Raw genomic sequence first — 20,603 nt, 5'->3', positions numbered from 1 at the left:
CTGCCACCCCCCAGTGCTATAAGGTGCTTGCACACAGGTGTGGGTCTTGAGTTAATTAAGCAATTAACATTTCAGCATGCTCACAGTTGTGCATAAAAAGTCTGGGCAGGACCAGTTTCCCAATACTTTAAGTGCAGTCAATTTGAAAGAGAGGACAGTGTGCTACAGTCTTCAGTTTTTAAGACTTGAACTTGCAGATGTTTCACAAGGAACAGTAGCTACGGTGATATCAGCATTGAAGTGATTGAGTGAACGACATCAGCAATCAATGTGTCAGAAACCATGTGTTTGAACATGTGGCAGTGGAAGAATTAGAATCTGGAACATGCACCTAAGTATAGTGTGTCACTGGAACATCTTCTGTTGTATAGAACTTTTAACGCACAGCCGACCCAACTTTTCACACTTCGCATTATAATTATCTGCCATGACACTATACATATTTAGGAACTCTTCACCAGCACAAGTTGGGAGAAATTGTGACACATTGTAGCATGCTACATCGTGCAAATAACAACATTGTTTGAGCTGTTGTGGTGCAAACTATAGTGCTGATGATTTGATACAAAGTCACTATGGTTTTTGGGGAACAGACTAGGTTGGTAGTCCACCATACTGTGGTGTTTTAGTGTTGACTTTCATCGTTGTTCAGGAAACACAGCCCTGGTCATACCAGAGCTGACCATGGGAATCATTCACATGTAATTGTAATTCCGTTCACAAATCAGCCTTACATTATCAAAATGTTATCATAGATAAGCTAAGTGGATGAAAAAATATATGAATAGTGGTTAAACATGAACAATCTTCTTTTAAGAGAAGGATCTTGTGATTTGATCGTAAATGGGAATGAATTGAACATTGCTACTATTTATATTTCCATGACTGGAAACTTAATTGAAATGTAGGAGACCATTAAATATTGCTGCAGTAAGCCTTTAGGGAGGCTAATGATCATTTTGAAAGCTCCATAAAAACAATGATCCCATAAGGAGGAAAGAAGGGACCACAGAGCTAAGAGTAAGACCTGGAAGGAATGTGTCTGTGTACAATTGGGAGGGAAATATGTTGGTTCCCATAATCTCATAATCATTATGCATTTCGACACTGTGTAGGTGGTCTGCCAAATATAGAATCAAAGGATGATAATAGCCTAGATGTATTAATAGCTTTCAATTAATGGCATAATAAAGAACGGAATAGACACAGGGAGTGTGAGACTCTGTGTACTCTCAATGAACACAACCACAAAAGTGCTTATGCTCCAATGGTTTACATGTTCATCAGATTGTTTAAAAATTCCTAAAAAGATAATAAAGGAGTCCCATGCCATCAATATTTCTGGAATTACAAAGATCTCTAATTAGACTTATCCATCATGTCCATCCTTTGTTAATGATATTTTCTGTTATACACTCCTGTGTACTTTATTAGGTAGACATGTACACCAACTTGTTAATGCAAATATTTAATCAGCCAATCATGTGGCAGCTGTTTTTCAGACCAAATGTCGGAATGGGAAAGAAATATGATCTAAGTGACTTTGACTGTGGACTGATCGTTGGTGCCAGATAGGGTGGTCTGAATATCTCAGTAACTGCTGATCTTCTGGGATCTTCACACACAACAGTCTCTTTGCAGAGAATGTTGCAAAAAACCAAAAACATCCAGTTCTGGGGGCAAAAATGCCTTGTTAAATAGAGACGTCAGAGGAGAAGGGCCAGACTGGTCAAAGCTGACAGGAAATTGTGCCCTAACCACACATTCCAACAGTGGTATGCAGAATAGCATCTCTGAACAAACAACGTGTCAAACCTTTGAAGTGGACATGCTACAGCAGTCAAAAAAGTCTAAACAATAAGACTAATTAATGCCTAATAAAGTGTATGTGATTGCATTTTTCCCTTAAATTTGAAGTTGTTCTTCTAGATAATTTTTTTGCATTCCATGGAGGTCATGGTAATTTGGCCTCTCAAAGGTAATTGTAAGGGATGGAACCTGACGTGGGGGGAAAATAAATTGTTTATTCAGTTCCACAAGAGAAGGCTATGCCTCTAACCTTGCTCTCTTGTCAGTGAAGTTTGAATATGCAAGAATTCATATTTAAGATCGATCATGAAGGGACCATACAGGTTCAGACTCCGTTTAGGCTGTATATTGTATTTGTCCAGGACATATCATGCCTGCAGCACTCACGAGGAAGACGTTCCAGCTGGTTATCGTGGCTGCATGTTGAGCTTGTGAGTCAATGTGATTCTAGATGTGACTTCCTGACTCTGCTGTGTGGAAGAATGCTTAAGTAAACACTGGTCTGGTGGGCAGTCTGCCATATCCTAGCCTCTTCTTTCAACACATACTATCAGTGTCCTGCTGGATGTCTATCACGGTCCTCTTTACTCATTGCTTTAGAAAAGGCTGTCTGCACACAAAGGGGGATGTGTCTCAGACAGGATTTCTTGGGCCATGAAAGGCTTCCAGCTTTCAATGTTTACTCAGCTGGTTTTTCACAGTGGATGGTTGCTATTGCTGTTTTAAACTACGTTTTCTTTCCTCCGGAAGCCGAGAGTGACTGCAATTTTAACTGTCTCCAAAGTTGGTCCAAACTGCAGCTATTTTTGTGGGCTTTCAACTTAAACCTTAAATGTGAGGTCTGAGGCCCCTTTCATATATTTGTTTAATGGTCTGGGAAAGCTCTATAGATTGTGGAATTGTGCCTTTTTGAACTACATGTATTTTTGAAAAAGGCACTATCCCGAAAGCATATTTTTATGGACGGTGAGGTCTGATCAGAACACATTCAGATTATAACTGTGTCAATATATGGCACTCAGTTTCTGGGACAGAATATGAAATATAATATTTCACTCATATTCTAAGGTGACTCTTTTCAGACAGAACGGTTTATAATGCTGTTCATATTTATAATGCTGTTGCTGAAAACTTCCAGTAGTTACTGTGTGTCCATGTTTAGTAAGTTACAGTTTAAAAAACTTTAATATACACATTGTGAATATGTAATGTGAATTGTTTGGGAATGACTTCTGTGCAGAACCTATTCTTTTTCTGCTGTGTATGTATGCAGAAACAAATATGCAGCTATACAGACTGATGGTGGCTGAAATGGATATACTGGAATTAAAATATGATGATTTATTTTGTGATTTTGTGATGAAGTACACAGGAATATTGTGGACCTGTCAATGAATCCCCAAAAAGCAGATTTAAGTTGATATGTTGATAAGGATTTAAGGTGAATTATTTTTTTTTAATCCCACATGCTTATCCAGCAATACATTTCTGATTAAAAGACTCAAGAGCAAAGTCCATGGACAACATGGTCATTCAATTTGAATGAAAAATAAATAAATAAATAATGAACAAATGAAAAAATAAATAAGAATGCATGCAATATCTGAATATCATCTGAAGATTGAAAATAAAATGAAGAAATAATAATCTTGAAAGGGGCCGTGTTGTGCCATCTGGAGATGTGCTATTGGGGAGTAAGTGTGGGGGATGGGGGTGAATTACACTGAAAATGTTCTTTATAAAAATAGACTGCAGCACTCATCCATCAAAGGCTGTACTGAGTCTCTCTGAAAACAACGTAATTCCTGAAGGCGTGAATAGACTTCTGTTGGTGCCATAACAAATGCATACATCACCCAAAGGACAGACTAACAAAACAGTTCCTTGTACACACAGAATTGCAGAATTGTACACACAAAATATGCCTTCTATCTATAAAACAGACTGTATTCTTCTTGCATGTACATCAAATAGCATGAATCCATGTTTCTGATGCAGAACCTACTGTATGTATAAACAGTGCCCGCCATAATGTTTGGGACAAAGACCCATCATGTATTTATTTGCCTCTGTACTCCAAAATGTGTGATTTGTAATAAAAAAATCATATGTGATCAAAGTGCATATTGTTACATTTTAATAAAGGGCATTTTTATACATTTTGGTTTCACCATGTTGAAATGAGCAGTGTGCATACATACGCTCCCCATTTCAGGGAACCATAATTTTTACTTGGACCCTGACTTAAAGCCATACCCTTGATGACTTAAAGCCATCCTGGTGTAATTGTTTTGCTTTATCATTTTCATATGCTACTAAAGCAGAAATGACTTCACTTAAATGTAAAAAAAACGGAATTGGGAAAAATTACACGGTGATTCCTTCTAAAACATGGATGCTGTCAGCATAAAACAAGCAGGACATTTCTAACCTCTAATTGTGGGAAAGAAGAACACTCATTTTAATTAACCAAATTAATAGTAATAATTTCCAAATCGCCATACTGGAATTAGAGGGCAATTGGTATAATTGGCCATCACTTCACAGATTGCGACTCATAATATCCCCGTTTATCAGTAATTTAATTCAATTTTGTTCGACCAACTGACAGGTTAACTTATTGTGTTTTTACAAATGTTTTTCATTTAACCCTCTATAGTGTGGTGTTGCCATATGGCAACATATAATTCCCCTAAATGTCCTTGCTATTCAGAAAAAACTACAACATATTGATTTGTTGGAATTGAAAGGGCAGGCCTTTAGGTAGCCAATTGTGTGCTGTTTTTAAGTTATATGCCATTTAAATTTCCCTCTGAGCCTCTCTTTCCCTTGGTCACCATCCACCACATTTCCAAGTACTCCACAAATTTCACGACAAAATAGATTTTGGGGCATTTATTCTCCCTAAAGATTTTTAGATCTTTTTTAGATCTTTGGTAAGTTAAATGGACAACGTTGTCTAACATACACTCAGTGAACATTTTATTAGGTATTTATTACACTTATTTGTAATGCTGCTGTAGCCTATCCACTTAGGAGTTTGACACATTGTGTGTTCAGAGATGCTCTTCTGCATACCACTGTTGAAATGCATGGTTATTGTCATCTTCCTGTCAGCTTCTCTGACTCTCTCATTAACAATGTGTTTCTTCTACCCACTCTATCACTAACTGTTGCTCTATTTCTGCTGTTGACAACAAATACAACTGGTTCCAACAGCTGAGAAGTGGTTTATTGCTGTTAATATAAATTCTGAACATGTTCTTTATACTGTATGTATTGAAAAACCTTACTGTACATCTCTATTGAAGTATTGGATTATGGTTGGCAATGCAAATACATTGAAATGCATTGCATATCAAAAATGCATTAATACAAGAGAAGACACAAATATATTATGAAATAAACAACAAAAAGATTACCTTTATGCAAACATACAGAAAGGATACAAAATTGACAATCACAATTTGAGGTTGTCCTGTTTCGTTGCAGGATGCAGTCAAAGTGTTTGTGTGACCAAAATTTAATTGTGGTGAACAGTGCTACTTGAACAAAAGTAAAAGGAAAGCCTTCAAAAAAGGAGTCATTTTATGTACTTGTATTCATCTAATGATATTTCTGTTCTGTAAAAAACATTTTGCTAAGATACAGAACAATATAATTGGCTGTTTTAGACTATCTAACACTTGGAGCTGGATAATTGGCCAGTATAATGGGTCACTGTACATTTATTTTAATGAGAAAGATAATGTTCATCCCCATTTATCATCAACACTTGCATGTGCTACATCATATTGAATACACATTGTCCATTTTTTCTAATCTGCATCAAAGTGTTTGAAACAATTGCTCAATTATTGACTAAGGTAGTTTCTCCGCCTTTCATCACTGCAGGAAACATTGCCCTTCTTCACTGCATGTTCATTTATTGTTTAATTAATTTGTTTTTCTTCAAATAAAGAAGTCTTTGCATAAGCAGTAACATGCATCAAGAGGATATGCAACATTCCTTTATCTTTATTGCAGCAAGTATCTGCTAACCAGCAAAAACTGTTCTAAATTTATTCAGAACATCGGATACCATTAGCATGCAGAGCTGTCCTTCTGAAGTTACACCTTATTATTAAGAGCTACAAGGGTATATGTTTTAATTAGCAATACCTCTAGTGGATTAGACTTGTGAGACATTGAAATTAAGTAAAGTTTCAATTAAACTGACAAAAGGCCTAATTGTTTCCTCACAAGCTCTCCTTTGTGGGTCTAAAAATAATTTTAAGCTTTCCCTAACCTAGCATATCTGGCTGTCCTACATAGGAAACCTTTTGTTATCCACCTGCCACTGTATATATGATAACCTTCTGTCTCATGTACTGTATATTGAATTGTCCCATCAAAGAACGGGATTTCATATGCTAAGATTCTAATAACATACATATTATAATCTCACCAGTTTGATCATTGGATGCACATTTGATTACTGAAGATGGTTATTAAGTGAACATCAATGGCATATGCCATTATATATTCTTTAATTGTACAAGTTCAAGGTTTGAAACAAACAACCTCTTTTCCAGTTATTTTCATCAATGACAAAGCTTGGTGTAGGAAAAATCATAACGCAAAAGAGAGAAGGACAGAGCAAGAGATGAATAAATTAATCTGTCACTACTGCATGTGTGGGATATCTAATTACTGTATCAAAAAAAGATCATGAATGCCCCACTAATATTAGCAATACATTCACCCCCAGGATCAATAGTACTGTACTTTTTGTGATCGATTGGAGTGTCAGCATCTTTTTTATATCGACACTCACTGGATGTTTTTTGTTTTTCCACCATTACCTACAAACTCTAGAGACTGTTGTGCGTAAAAATCCCAGGAGATCAGCAGTATGAAATACTCAAACCACCCTGTCTGGCACCAACAATCATTCCATGGTCAAAGACACTTAGATACATTTTTTTCCCAATAACACTACCTACTTTGTCCTTAAGACTTCCAGAACCCTGTTGAATGTAGCAAATTAGCAAATTGTAACCTGGCTGATCTGTTCTTTAGGCTTACTAGTGGTTTGCAACTTGCAGTGAACCCTCTTAGGTTGATGTAGTGCTATCTTTATGGTAATCAATACATCTCTGCCTTCATCTTAGATTGTGTTCTTAATCTGTTTTTTCCTCATAATCAAAAGGAGGGTTCTGAATGTTTACTAGCCTAACAACACTAGAAGGACAACATATGCCTACGATATCAGGAGGGTATAATAATAATGAAAGCAATTTCAGAAATAATTCCCGATGCATCACACATAAAAGATTCTGTCCATACAAAGAGGAGAATACCTCTAATATTTAGCCATGATTGAAGTGTTCTCAGATTTTTCATGCTGAGATGCCACAAAACTGATTTACTGAACCACCATAAGACTATACACAGTTGTATACAAGGGGGTAACACACACACACTCACACCACACACACATACACACACTCTCTCACACACACACCAAATCAAAACCACCGAACAGAAATATAAATTAGTATGTAATTCACACAGTGGCTGTCTTCAGTGCTTCCTCAGGGCCTTCTCTTCTGCTCTTCCTGCCTCGTATGCAGTGCAGAGACCCCACTGTAAATGTCTGTAGAAAGATACTATTGATTCATGGTTCCCAGGGAAAATTCTGACACTTTTTATGGATCAGAGAGAAAAGTAACAGCCAAAGACTGTTGAAGTGCATCACCTGTTTCTCCATGTGGAGGAGATGCAGAGGTCAGAAGCACTGTAGGCGCCAAAGGAAGAATGTCAGAACTGATGGGAGCCCCCGGGGTAGGATATCCGCAGGCAAGCCTCTGCTAATAGAAATCTGCTTCAGCAGAGTGTTCCCTGTTGAATTGAGAACGTAGACACACCGGCCCAGAAGACGGGCCACCCAAACACCTGTGCTAGAATACTGTGAGGCTAATATACACTCACCGAGCACTTTATTAGGTATTTATTCAACATATTTTTTAGACTTCTACTGCTGTAGCCTATCCACTTCGAGCTATGATGCATTGTGTGTTCAGAGATGCTCTTCTGCATACCACTATTGTAATGTGTGGTTATTTGCGTTACTGTCACCTTCCTGTCAGCTTTGACCAGTCTGGCCATTCTCTTCTCTCAGTCTCTCATTAACAAGGCATTTCTGTTTGCAGAACTGCTGCTCACTGGATTTTTTTTTGTTTTGTTTTTTGCACCATTCTTTGCAAACTCTAGAGACTAGTGTGCATGAAAATCCCAGGAGATCAGCAGTTTCAGTCTGCCACCAACAATCATGGTCAAGGTCAAAGTCACTAACTGAAGCTCCTGACCCGTATCTACATGATTTTATGCATTGCACTGCTGCCACACAATTGGCTGATTAGATAATTGCACCTATTTACTCATGCGATTAACTTAAAATGTTCCTAATAAAGTGCTCGGTGAGTGTATATATAGTAAATCTGTTTTTCCTTGTTTAGTAAAGATAGAACCCGGAGCATCAGTGGCATTACCAGAATGTCATCCTGGGGTCTGCATTTGGGGTTAAGGGTGGGAGACTTCTGCCTCGTCTCTCCAGGGTGGGCAGTGGGTCTTTCCCTTTTGGGTGGACACGGCCCACCCATAGCCCACCTGTAGCCACACCCCTGCAAAACCATGTGTCCTTTCTGGAGAAGTTGCAATTTGTTCTGATACAGACCTAAAGACCTTCCTGTTTTATTTAACACCTTTTCGGATGCAACCGTACAATAGCATGATCTATTTCATTGCTGAAATATTGACCTTGCTCTTTCAGATTTATTCACCCCATTGATCATTTTATAAAAAGCATTTATTTCAAAGTTGTCCGCTTCGTAGACTGAAGCACATATTAAAGCAACAGTACAATGTTCTTAAAATATAAATGTGATGTAACATTTTCTTACATGTTGAAATATTGATATTTGTATGGTTAAAAAAAGTAACAATTTATACCAATCGGTACCATCAAATTAACAGAAATTAGGCTTTTGCTGAAACAAGACAAATCAAAATGTTCTCATGAGGGAGATTAACATACAGTAATAATGAAAATAGGAAAGACAAACAACTATGATAATCAATAATAACTTCACCACAAAAAAGAGATTTACAAGAATCAATGGGTGCAGGTTTGATCACCAAGTGACACTGTATTGTACATTTCAGATGGATTTAAGCTTGATTTAAGATATTTTTCAAGTTACAAAAATGCACCCCGTAGTGTCCATTATTTAAGGCGATTTTTGATCTCACAGCTTGTGACTTGTGATCTGTACTTCATTTGGTAGAAGTGGAGATTTCTTTTGAATTTGACCAAACGCTGAGAAGAGTGTTTTTCATTTTAGTTAAATCCATCATTTTGTGGTTATTAAAAGAACAAAAAAAACAAAACCTTTGTCAAAAACCGTATTGATTGCAAGATGGGTGTGCTACACAAGTGACCATTCTGTTTTTTCCCCCATTGTTTTCATATAAGGCAACCATTTTCCCACTGTTTCAACAATTCTAAGTCATTCTGTGAGCCAAGCATCACTGCACACATTTCTGTAAAGACTTGTAGCAACAACAAACAAAAAAACAAGAAAATACGGAGTATTCTTTCATCTTTCCACAACAACTTTCCTGTCTGTCAGATTTCCACTGTCATACCACTACACACCACAAAAGTGTCTTTGTATATGTTTTGGCTTCCTCTCGTCGCCTAGTCCAAATTCAGTCCCCTCATAAGAATATTGCATACTATAAGTATACGTAATACAAAAAAAATAAGTTTACTATAAATAGATGAAACTGTGGTATACTTATAGTAAACTTCACACACTACATGTTACGGGGGTGCTGAACGATATCTCCGAGGTGTTAAGAGTCATCATCGATAGAGTCTTTGGTGCCGTAGAGATCAGCCAGCTTCTTGAAGCGTGGGCCCCAGCTTTGGAGGTAGTCGTAGTCCAGGTCCGAGTCTGTGGTGACTGACTCCAGTGAGCTGAGCGACCCGGCAACAGAACCACGCCCTTCATAACCGTAGATCTGGATAGAATCGTAAGGCGGAGCAGTCGGTTCGTTGTCCGCATCCGAGATCCGGGTCTTTATGAAGTCGTCTACGTCTACGCTGGCCACCGGCGGCCCTCCTGGCCGGTAAGGGTACTGCATCTCGGGCACGATGTCCTTCCTGGGGATGAAGCCGCTGGCTCCATCGGGGTTCTGGAGCGTGGCGATGTCAAAGGCCTCCGTGTCCTCCTCGCCACCGCCCTCGTCATCGTAGGTGATGATGTTCTCCCGGATGTCTTCCTCCTCAAACACGATCAGGGGCTCCTTCTTCTGTCTACGTAGAGCCACAAACAGCACCACGATAGCTGCCAAGAGACACAGGACATAATCGTAAATGGCACACCTTTATTTGTTGAAATTAGATAAAAATGTACCACCAGAGGAAGAAAGTCAGGTGTGATTTGAGTGAGGCTGAAGGCAAAATGCAGTTTTATTTTACAAACCATGAACAGTTCATCCCAGTCTATTTTAGCAAGAAGACCAGAAAAGGCTCCATTATTTTTTGCAATATTTCTTCACAGTGTTTGGGGAAATAACAAATGCAAAAGCAATATTACAATGCACAAGTTTTACTGGTTTTATGTTGATTTATGAATATGAGAATGCGTTTTGAGTGTCTTAGCAGCTCATGCACCCTTAATAAAATACTAATAAATGTATTTGGCATTTAAAAAGGTCCTACAGTTTTAGTACAGCGGTGTTCACAAGCCTGGAAGATAGATTCATTAGGGTTTCGATGTCGAATCCCCATGGTGAATTGTATTGATGTACCACTGAGTAATGCATCTGAATTACTCAATAAAAGGGTGTACGGCAAACAGTTTATTGACTTATACTGTAAATCAATCGATCATGTAAATCCTCCATTTACCTTTTCACAATTAGAATTTAAACATATGGATTCTCTCAGAAAATGACCAATAAATGCAGTCAAACTGCAAACAGACTAAAAACAGATAATCAAACACACTTTCTCTCCCGCCTCTTTCTGGCATTCATCAACCTTAGTTCTGGGGGGCTGTCATGTTAGAAGATTCTGCTTGTGCCACAGGACACCATGAATCACATGCATATTCTGTACATGGGTCAAACGCACTGGACCTTTACTCCAAGTTGTTTGAATGGTAGTGCTCACCGAGAAGTATGACAATGCAGGCCAGTATGGCGATGAGGGCACCAGTGCTGAGACCCGCTGGCAGGATGTAGGGCTCCACGTTGCAGGAGAGCATCGTGTCCTTGCTGTCACAGCTGCACACACGGATGGTCAGCGTGTTGGTGCTGCTCATTGGAGGGCTTCCTCCATCGTCGATCTCTATTGGCAGAAAGTAGATGTCCTGGGCCAATCGGCTGAAACCCTTCCGGGTCACATAGATACTGGCAGTGTTGTCTGTTTAGAGAGGGAGAAACATTAATTAATTAATTCATTCATTATCTTAACCCGCTTATCCTGAACAGGGTGGCAGGATGGCTGGAGCCTATCCCAGCATACATTGGGCGAAAGGCAGGAATACACCCTGGACAGGTCGCCAATCCATCGCAGGGCACACACACCATTCACTCACACACCCATACCTATGGGCAATTTAGACTCTCCAATCAGCCTAACCTGCATGTCTTTGGACTGTGGGAGGAAACCGGAGTACCCGGAGGAAACCCACGCAGACACGGGGAGACCATGCAAACTCCGCACAGAGAGGCCCCGACCGGGATTCGAACCCAGGACCTCCTTGCTGTGAGGTGGCAGTGCTACCCACTGCACCATCCGTGCCGCAAGGGAGAAACATGTGTATTCTAATCATATTCAAACAGATGATAAACAAATGAACTATGTACAGACTATAAGACAAAGGAGCTGTATGTGTATAAGACAGACAAATAAGCATACATAATGGGTAAAAGCAGTGAGGTGTTATCTTGGATAGCTGTTTTATTTAGGTTGAGAGAAGATAAGTATGCATGTTACCATTACACTTGTTGGTGTGCTATATTTTTCTGAAAGCATGTGTGTGTTTGAACAGCTTCCTTTGACGCTCACTACGCTAAGTACATCAGAAATGTGTCATGTTTGACTGTAGAGGTAAAATTATGTGCTAAAATAGATTAGGCTGTAAATCCCCCACTGAGGGTAAGTGAGACATACATCTCTGTCAAATAGAGGTAAAATCAGCACCAATTTGAAATGATTGCTCCCTCCAGATAAAAGCAGTTAGGCTGGACAGGCCTAATCGCTCTCACTCACATTGTTGGATTTTCAAATGACTTCTGAAAAAGCCATAATTTCCCCTCTCATTAAACAAGATCAAATGGCAAAAGAGACATCTCACAGCACAGACATCTCCGTAAACACAGTGGTACAGCTTAGAACAGTTTTGATTTTTCCACTATTCAGCAGATCCCTTTGAATGGCAAATAGGGTGCATTTTGGGCACCCAGAAGCTGGTTTTGAACTGTACTTCCAGTCTAAATGTTATTTTCTAAACAGGATTGAGGCGTGTATGATAAATGCAGCAACAAGCTTCCTTTTAACTTTAATTTTTGTCAGGACTTCATTTTAGAAACATTTGATTGATGCTCACCATTATGAGAGACTGCATGTAATTACCAGCCTAATGATGACAGTACATAATTACTCTCAGCAGCTGTTAAATGTCTCCAGCAAAGTCAACAACAACAGAAAAAGTTCCTTTTAGAAACTGTTGATAGTCCGTGGAGTGGTTTTGGTAAATGCATACAGTGCTTTGCAGATGGAAGGGGCTGTTTTTAATGTATAAACAATCATTAAATCCATGACTCAACAGGACATACCTGTACAACACCAATGTTATCTATTCATAAGTTAGATCACATGCACAGTATGTTGTAAAATATACATAACACAGGTACTAGTCCATTCCTAGTTTTCAGTATACATGAACTCCAGATACAGCTGAGTATTCATGAAGGTTTTCTGGAAGTGAACTGCAAATCACCGGACCCTTATCAGCAGATATGATGCATCATATTGAAGTTCAAACCCTGGCTGTCACATTTCAAATCATTTGCAGACCCCACAAACAATTATCACAGATTATTACAGGCTCAGCATGAAAGAGAGAAAGAAAGAGAACGAGAACAAGAGAGCGAGAGAGAACAAGAGAAAGGATGTTATAAATAGATACATAAATAGATTTATAGGCTCAGCCTGAAAGAGAGAGCAACAAAGAAAGAAAGATAAATAGATAGTTAAATAAATAAATTAATAGAGGTTTGACATTCATATCAACTGCTTAGTTTGGATACGCCGTGTTCTAGGCATTCTGTCTGATCCAATCTTTTCCAAAAACTGGACTAAAACAGCGCTGGACTGCACCTACACCAGCCCTTTTCAGATAAGACTGGATACCCCTGCCTTAGATGAGTTCATAGATTAAAAAACTGACTGTCATATACAATGGCAATTATAACCTACAACAACCTACAATTGGACACCCACCTCTGTTATCTTTTAGGGAGAAGTTTTGGTTGTTGGCAGCTTCTGGTGCAATGCTGAAATGGAACAACTGTGTCTCAGTCATCTCGTCTTTGTCCACTGCGCTGACAGTCTGAATGAGCTAAAACGGAGCACAGGAAGGATATTACAAACCCTGAAATGCAGGACCACACATGCACACAACATTCAGTTTTGCCACAAAAATATAATATTTACTTTCCTTAAATTTTCCTTGATTGCATGTTCTCTTCTTTGGGAGCTATAATTCCTCTTATACAGATTTACCGCTCTACAAACATTGAGCTCTGAGTTACTGACCAATTAAAAATAAAATTCTAATTAGGCATGCTAGGCATTACAAAGACCTGTTTTAATTATACTAATAGTTGTTCTTATCTACAGGGATTGTGATGCAGTTTTTTTTGTGAAAGGAATCAGTGATGATGATGATGGAAGAACCTTATCATGGACAACGTGCTAACTACAGATTAATTGCAGATAACTACACATTATCTGTTCCCTGAATAATTATGTATATACATATACCAAAACAAAGTGAATGTACTGCTCTAAATTACAACAATGGTTTGGTCCAACCTGGCCATGCCATTCTTGTAAAGTTCCTTAACCATTAATCCATGCTGTGAATATACACATTACAGCACTTACTTTGCCAGGTGAAGCACTTTCACAGACAAAGACTTCATACTTGGTGGCAAATTCTGGAGCATTGTCATTCATATCTTTGACTTTGATGGTGACATGAACTTTAGCATCTTGGTGATGCCCACCTGTACCGAATAAAGAGAAAGAAGAATTAGTAAATACTTTTTGTACTGTTTTTCAGGCACATTTAAGGGTAATCTATAGTGGCAAAACCAAGCAATTATTCAGATTTTGGGAAACATTCTTGTAATCAACCTCTCTCATACAAAATACAGTATATACAATTAATTTGTGATCCTATAAGAAATTGTGGCGCCTTCTTAGTCAAAGAAATCTGAGATGCCTTTGCTTCGACGTGGATACACTGCTTGCCGCACATCAGATTGCTAGGAAGCGTTAGTCATAGGAGTCTGAGTACAAAGCAAACAGCCGTGTGGGCGACACTGAAACCACACAAGAGCCGGGTGGCAGCCCGGCTGGGAGCCACAGAATGCGGGGAATGTGAGCCCAAACGGATTGCCTTCCCGACCTCCCTTCGGAGAGCCAGACGTACCAATTTCTGTGGCGCTGACTGAGATGTTGTGCCAGGGCAGAGCCTCCCGGTCCAGCGGTCTCGTCGTTTTGATGACGCCGTCCTCGGGGCCGATGCTGAAGAACTGCTCGATGTCTGTATAGCGAGGAATCATGTACCTAAACAAAGGGGCATTGCATCAGACTCCAGGCATTATTGCTTAAACTTATAGTAGCATGTTTCAGTCGTAACGTACTCATGGATTTTTTTTTCTGTATATACACTCAGTGAGCATTTTATTAGGTGTTTATTAGATTTATCTTTTAGAATTAAGAAGTCTGCTGTAGCTGATCCACTTAGATGTCTGAAGGTTGTGTGTTCAGAGATGCTCTTCACCTTCCTGTCAGCTTTGACCAGTCTGGCCCTTCTAATCTGACCTCTCTCATTAACAACACATTTCTGCCTGCAGAACTGCTGCTCACTGGATGTTTTTTTGTTTTATTGCATCATTCTCACAGCAGTTTCTGAGAAACCACCCTGTCTGCCACCAACAATCATTAAAAGTCACTTAGATCACATTTCTTCCCCATTCTGACATTTGGTCTGAAAAACAGCTGAACAACTTGACCACGCTTTTATGAATTTAATTGATTGGCTGATTAAGTATTTGCATTAATAAGCTGGTGTACAGGTCTACCTAATAAAGTGATCACTGAGTAGAACCGCTGCTACACACTGTAATGGAAAGTATGAGATAAGTTTAATTATTTCTCCAAATCAGTGAAACAAAGAGCAGTTTAAATATTTTAGTCTTGTATTAATGCATGGTACATAGAAAATATGCTTGATCACCAAAGAAAACCCTACTAAAACTATGGGGAATCCACAAATGTGTAGATGGTTTTGCATGTGTTAAAATATTTAAAGTTACATAACAAAAATATGAATTATTGTACGATTCACAAAGTGCCTGCAGTGGGTAGAAAGTGCATGCAACTTGTACTACCAGTGAATCTGGGTCATGCATATTTTAATTATGTTTTCTACATAAATTTCAGTGCCAAATGTACTAATTATCCTGCAAATGGGGCACAATACTGTACAGTGCACATCTGAGATCACATCTAAAATATGAGATCACAAACTTCCACCACAATAATGATTTCATAAGATGGTAATGTAGATCTTCCATACAAAGGTAAACAGAGTCATAAATTATTCACAATTACAGGCTGAGTATTACAAAACTAGAATTGCTTGATGACATTGATCTTACCTCCATAATTTCTTTTGTGCTATAATGCAAATAGGCTATTTCATTGTATGGAGACAAATATTTAGACCCGTCCAACAGCAATGTTACTTCAATAAATGGCATTGTTTCAAAATGGTCCAGTTTTATGAACTGATACAGTTCCAAGTCATTCCAAGAAATATTGAAAATTATCACCTACTGGTTAATCAACCAGCCTCGACTACGGCTCATTTGTTCCTTCTTTTTTTTTCACACAGCTGAACATAATTGAACTTCTCATGTGATTTACACATTTGAAAGTCACATATCCCACTGTGTACATGTGAGTATATGTGTATGTGTGTGTGTGTGTGTGTGTGTGTGTATTGGGGATATTATCTGATATCAGGGATGATTCAACAAGGTGCTGATGCGTGGATGTATACAAGGCAGTAGGTTTTCCCACCTGACAGGACTGTTGGCCACGTCTGTGTCCTGGGCATGGACCTGTCCCACCACGGTCCCTTCCGGAGCGTTCTCCTCCACCTGGAAGCTGTAGCCGGGCGCGGTGAAGGCAGGGGGCTCATCTGCATCCTCTACCATGATCTTCACTGTGGCTGTGTCCTTGTACGGTCCCCAAGCAATGAAGCGTGGGTCCACGTGCATGTTGGACGCCTCCACCTTCAAGAAGTACGCTCGCTTGGTTTCGAAATCCACCAGCTACAATCAAGAGACACCAGGATAAATCAGTCTGTCAGTAAATTATTCATTTTTTTCACAAAAATATGGTAGAACTGCTGGAATACAGAAATATGTGCAGAATATTTTATTTGTCTAATCAGTGTTCAATTTTGACAGAATTATTAAGTATTACAGGATCAAGCAGACAATAAAACATGGCAAATAGGCAGATTTGAGTCGCCGATGTAATATGTAATGTGCACAGGTTTCCCCTGTTTTTAAATCAATTCATTTCAGATGTATGTGCACTGCTTGGTATAATAGTAAAGAGCTAGAGGGCGCTGTTGTAAAAGCAATGTGCACCCTTTTTATACATCCTTTTTTTTGTGTGTGTGCCTTTTGAGGCTGTCTTTATTTGGTCATATTTGATGTATTGAAAATGTACAAAAATATTTAATAAATAAAAAGATTTTTGCCAGAAAAGAACATCGAGCTGTGGGGAGGAGAAATTTCCCTCAGAAATGATTATGCTTCAAATGTACACAGTAGACATTTTGCTCCCTCCCTTTCACACAACGGCTGTGGTCTCTGATTGCCAATTTAAAAGAGCTTGCTTTCTCATGCAGTCTCTCACTTGCAAATTACACAAGTGGGAATGACAGTCGGTGTGGGGAACCTTCTCCCACTTTGTCCATAATGATTGGCTAAAAGCTGTCTACCTTCCCCTATTTTTATTCACTTTTACAATCTATGCAATGAAACTGCCATCGCTGAAAAAAACATGACCCAGTTCTTTCCTCCAACAGGTTTGGAGAAGCCTCCTGACAGTACTGGTCCCCTCTTCGATCCTTTATTTTGGCACCTAATAACTCTGACTGAAACTAATCAGCAGTAGATAATATCCACAATAACGTCTGCCCGCCTCTTAATATTCAGGCTGTGCTGCCTGCCCGCAGTTGAAAGAGAATACTTGATTAAAATCCCCGCAATTCTGTCAGTAATTTCGACTTTAATTTTCGACAAGCTTTGAAGAGCAAAAGGTGATGATTTCCCAAGAGGTATTTCAGAGAGGCATTACATTACTGAGGGGATCAGCTTGGCATCAGAGTGGTTGTATCATCAGAGCACTGTGTCTACCACAGTCATCTCCTTTGTCAGTTGGAATGGGCCCTGCTGGGACCTGGCCCTCATGTCAGAGAAAGAAAGCCTTATGCTGTTAACAATTACCACTCTTACTTATCTACCCAGGACTCTTCTGACGTACCGCATCAAATTATTACATCCTCGCAATACAACTCCACACCACTCCTTCCACCTGCTGTTTCTACTGGTCTGTGTTGGTAACACTTATTTTCATTGTAGCAACTCTGCGCTATGAACAGTGCAGAAGAGACACTCACTGCACAGTGAGATCCGATGTCTGATCCCACTTGAATAAAGACGCCACTAAGGGCAAGGCCCATTGCTTTGATACAGATGGCTTGTCATTCTTTGATGAAAGCTTTTGTGCAGTCCATTCAGCCACACTATGGAGAGCGAGGTACAGAGATATAAACAGAGCCAGCCATGCCATGGAGGACTGGGCAGTGCTATCCACAAAGTGGAGAGGGAAAAATAGTTTGAATAGAAAGTTTGCTTGACGATTTAGATGATTGAGGTTGGTGATCGCTCTCTGTGAGGTGCCAAAGGCGGCAGGGCTTTGATATGAAAGCGGGAGGTGTTGTCCCATCCTGCCCACCGCTGCTAATCCCCCATTCATCACAGACTGCTGCAGGCCCTGCTCGTGCCTGCTGCTCGCCCAGGCCTGACCCCTTCAGGTACGGTGTAATCCTGCCCCCTCTGGAGAGGCCCTTTAAGAGCAGGGCATGAATGTCAGCGCTCTTTGCAGACATGGTTAGAAACCCGAGGTGGCGTCACAAAAGTCGGCTCTTCTTTGCCATACATTAACAGAGTAGGCATGGGTAACGTTTTACATTATTGGCATTTGGCAGACGCTCTTATCCAGAGTGACAGTCTAATCCAGTTGATTAGATTAAGCAGGAGACAATCCTCCCCTGGAGCAATGCAGGGTTAAGGGCCTTGCTCAAGGGCCCAACGGCTGTGCGGATATTATTGTGGCTACTCCGGGATTAGAACCACCGACCTTGCGTGTCCCAGTCATTTACTTTAACCACTACGCTACAAGCCACCCTAACGTACATGAAAAGGCCATCTTTACAGCTTCCCACACTTACCTTTTTCAGTTTGATGACTCCCTCTCGAGTCTGGGAGTCGGTGGTGATCTCGAAGACATCCATTCCGTCACCCTCGATGAGACGATAAGTCACAAGTCCGTTCTCTCCAATGTCAGGGTCCTTGGCCTTCAGCCTACCAACCTCCTCGCCCACCACCTTGTCCTCTGAGACAGACATGGCATACACACCTGGAGACAGGGAAGTACACAGTTCATGCAATTAAGTAATTATTATAGTCTAAATAAAATATATCAAGAAACATTTTTCTTATTGTTTTTCAACGGACATAGAGTATGTTAAAGTATGTGATAAATAATAAGACACTCATAAGAATATTTTTTCCAGCATCTAACCTTTTAATCATCAAACTGGATTTTTAAAGCACTTTTCTTTGTATGTGTAGTATGACTATTTCTGCCGACAGTGAATCAGATAACAGAGTGTTTAGACCACAGAACCCTTCAGCTGCCTGGCACCTGTACATTTCAGCCAGTACAGTGTAGCAGGAACATAGGGCTGTAGACACCTGCCTGCAGCATTGGCAAAGCAAGAGCACCATATGGCTTCCTACCTCCCCTCCTCTGACTGTAAAAGTGCTTGGAGCCAAAAGGCTGCAGCCTCATGCAAAAATAACTTGGACACAGTAAGGGGGCTTTTAGAAAGTGGCAAGCAGTGTAAAATGCTTTCCTCTTAGATTATTATTCAAAAGTAGCAAATGCATTTGGGCATGTAATCAAATAAAGCACCATCCATGTCAAATATGACCAAGATAGACTCTGTGAGTAGATTAATATACCTTGACAGGTGTTGTGATGTGAATGTTGAACAATGCTATGCAGAAACAAAAATTAATTTGAAGTTTACCTTGAAAGAAATGGATGACGCCATGAACATAAATGAAAGCTTCTTCATTTCATGCCTTTTGACAAAAGCCATTTCAGTTAAATGTGTTTCTTACATAAATAAACTAACATTGATTTGTACAGTAGAGTAAACAAATTTGGGCACCCCTGGTCAAAAAGCCTTTTACAATTAATATCAAAGTGAAGAGAAGCGAACCTGACCTCTAAATGGTACAGCATTAAACATGACACATTGAATATTAGCCTCTAGAATTTCTTGATATTTGTTGGAATCCATTCTTCTTTCCACTCGCACAATATGTCCTGTGCCCCCAGCTGCCACACTACCCCAAAGCATAATGGATCCACCTCCATGCTTCACAGTTGGCAAGGTGTTCTTCTCTACAAAGGCTTCACCCTTTTTTCTCCAAACATACCTTCTTTGTTGGTGGCCAGAAAGTTCAATTTTGGTTTTGTCAGTCCAAAGCACATTGTTCCAAAAGGCTTCATGCTTCTCAATGTTTTCTTTTGCATACTTCAGACGCTTAATTTTTCTTTCTGGCATCTGCCATGTAGGTCTTTGTTGTTTAACAAAGTATTACATTACATTACATTAATGGTATTTGGCAGACACACTTATCCAGAGTGACATACAGTTGATTAGACTAAGCAGGAGACAATCCTCCCCTGGAGCAATGCAAGGTTAAGGGCCTTGCTCAAGGGCCCAATGGCTGTGCAGATCTTATTGTGGCTACACTAGGGATCGAACCACCAACGTTGCATGTTCCAGTCATGCACCTTAACCACTATGCCACAGGCTACCCCAGTAGCAGTAGCAGACATTTAACAGTAGCATGCCCTAATGTATGCACCCCACTGTATATGACACATTTGTTGTTCTTTTGTTTGTGGGCAAAGGGCAAGGAGAAAAAATTTGGTCACACCGTGCAATTCCTGCTCCACAGTTCTGCATCTTCACACAGTACAGTTGAAGCCTATTAAGGGTCTGTTTGTGTAGAGTGAACATGCAGGCACTCTTTATTCCTATCAAATTACTGCAACCCTGACA

General features: G+C 39.7%; 1 protein-coding gene across 1 annotated transcript in view; it reads right to left on the bottom strand.

Annotated features, from left to right (window-relative positions):
• Positions 1-8,641: 8,641 nt before the first annotated feature.
• The window catches only part of LOC133111573 (cadherin-11-like), a 51,180-nt gene continuing 39,218 nt past the window's right edge, over positions 8,642-20,603 (bottom strand). The window contains exons 6-12 of the mRNA XM_061222036.1: positions 18,693-18,880; positions 16,244-16,497; positions 14,586-14,722; positions 14,036-14,157; positions 13,370-13,487; positions 11,033-11,284; positions 8,642-10,202 (exon numbers count right to left, since the gene is read on the bottom strand). Of these exons, the coding sequence (XP_061078020.1) occupies positions 9,709-10,202; positions 11,033-11,284; positions 13,370-13,487; positions 14,036-14,157; positions 14,586-14,722; positions 16,244-16,497; positions 18,693-18,880 (1,565 nt within the window). The 3' untranslated portion in view covers positions 8,642-9,708. The remainder of the gene's footprint in view (positions 10,203-11,032; positions 11,285-13,369; positions 13,488-14,035; positions 14,158-14,585; positions 14,723-16,243; positions 16,498-18,692; positions 18,881-20,603) is intronic.

The sequence above is a fragment of the Conger conger genome, chromosome 15, assembly GCF_963514075.1.
Source record: "Conger conger chromosome 15, fConCon1.1, whole genome shotgun sequence".
Lineage (NCBI taxonomy): Eukaryota > Metazoa > Chordata > Actinopteri > Anguilliformes > Congridae > Conger > Conger conger.
This window is presented reverse-complemented; position numbering and strand designations above follow the sequence as displayed.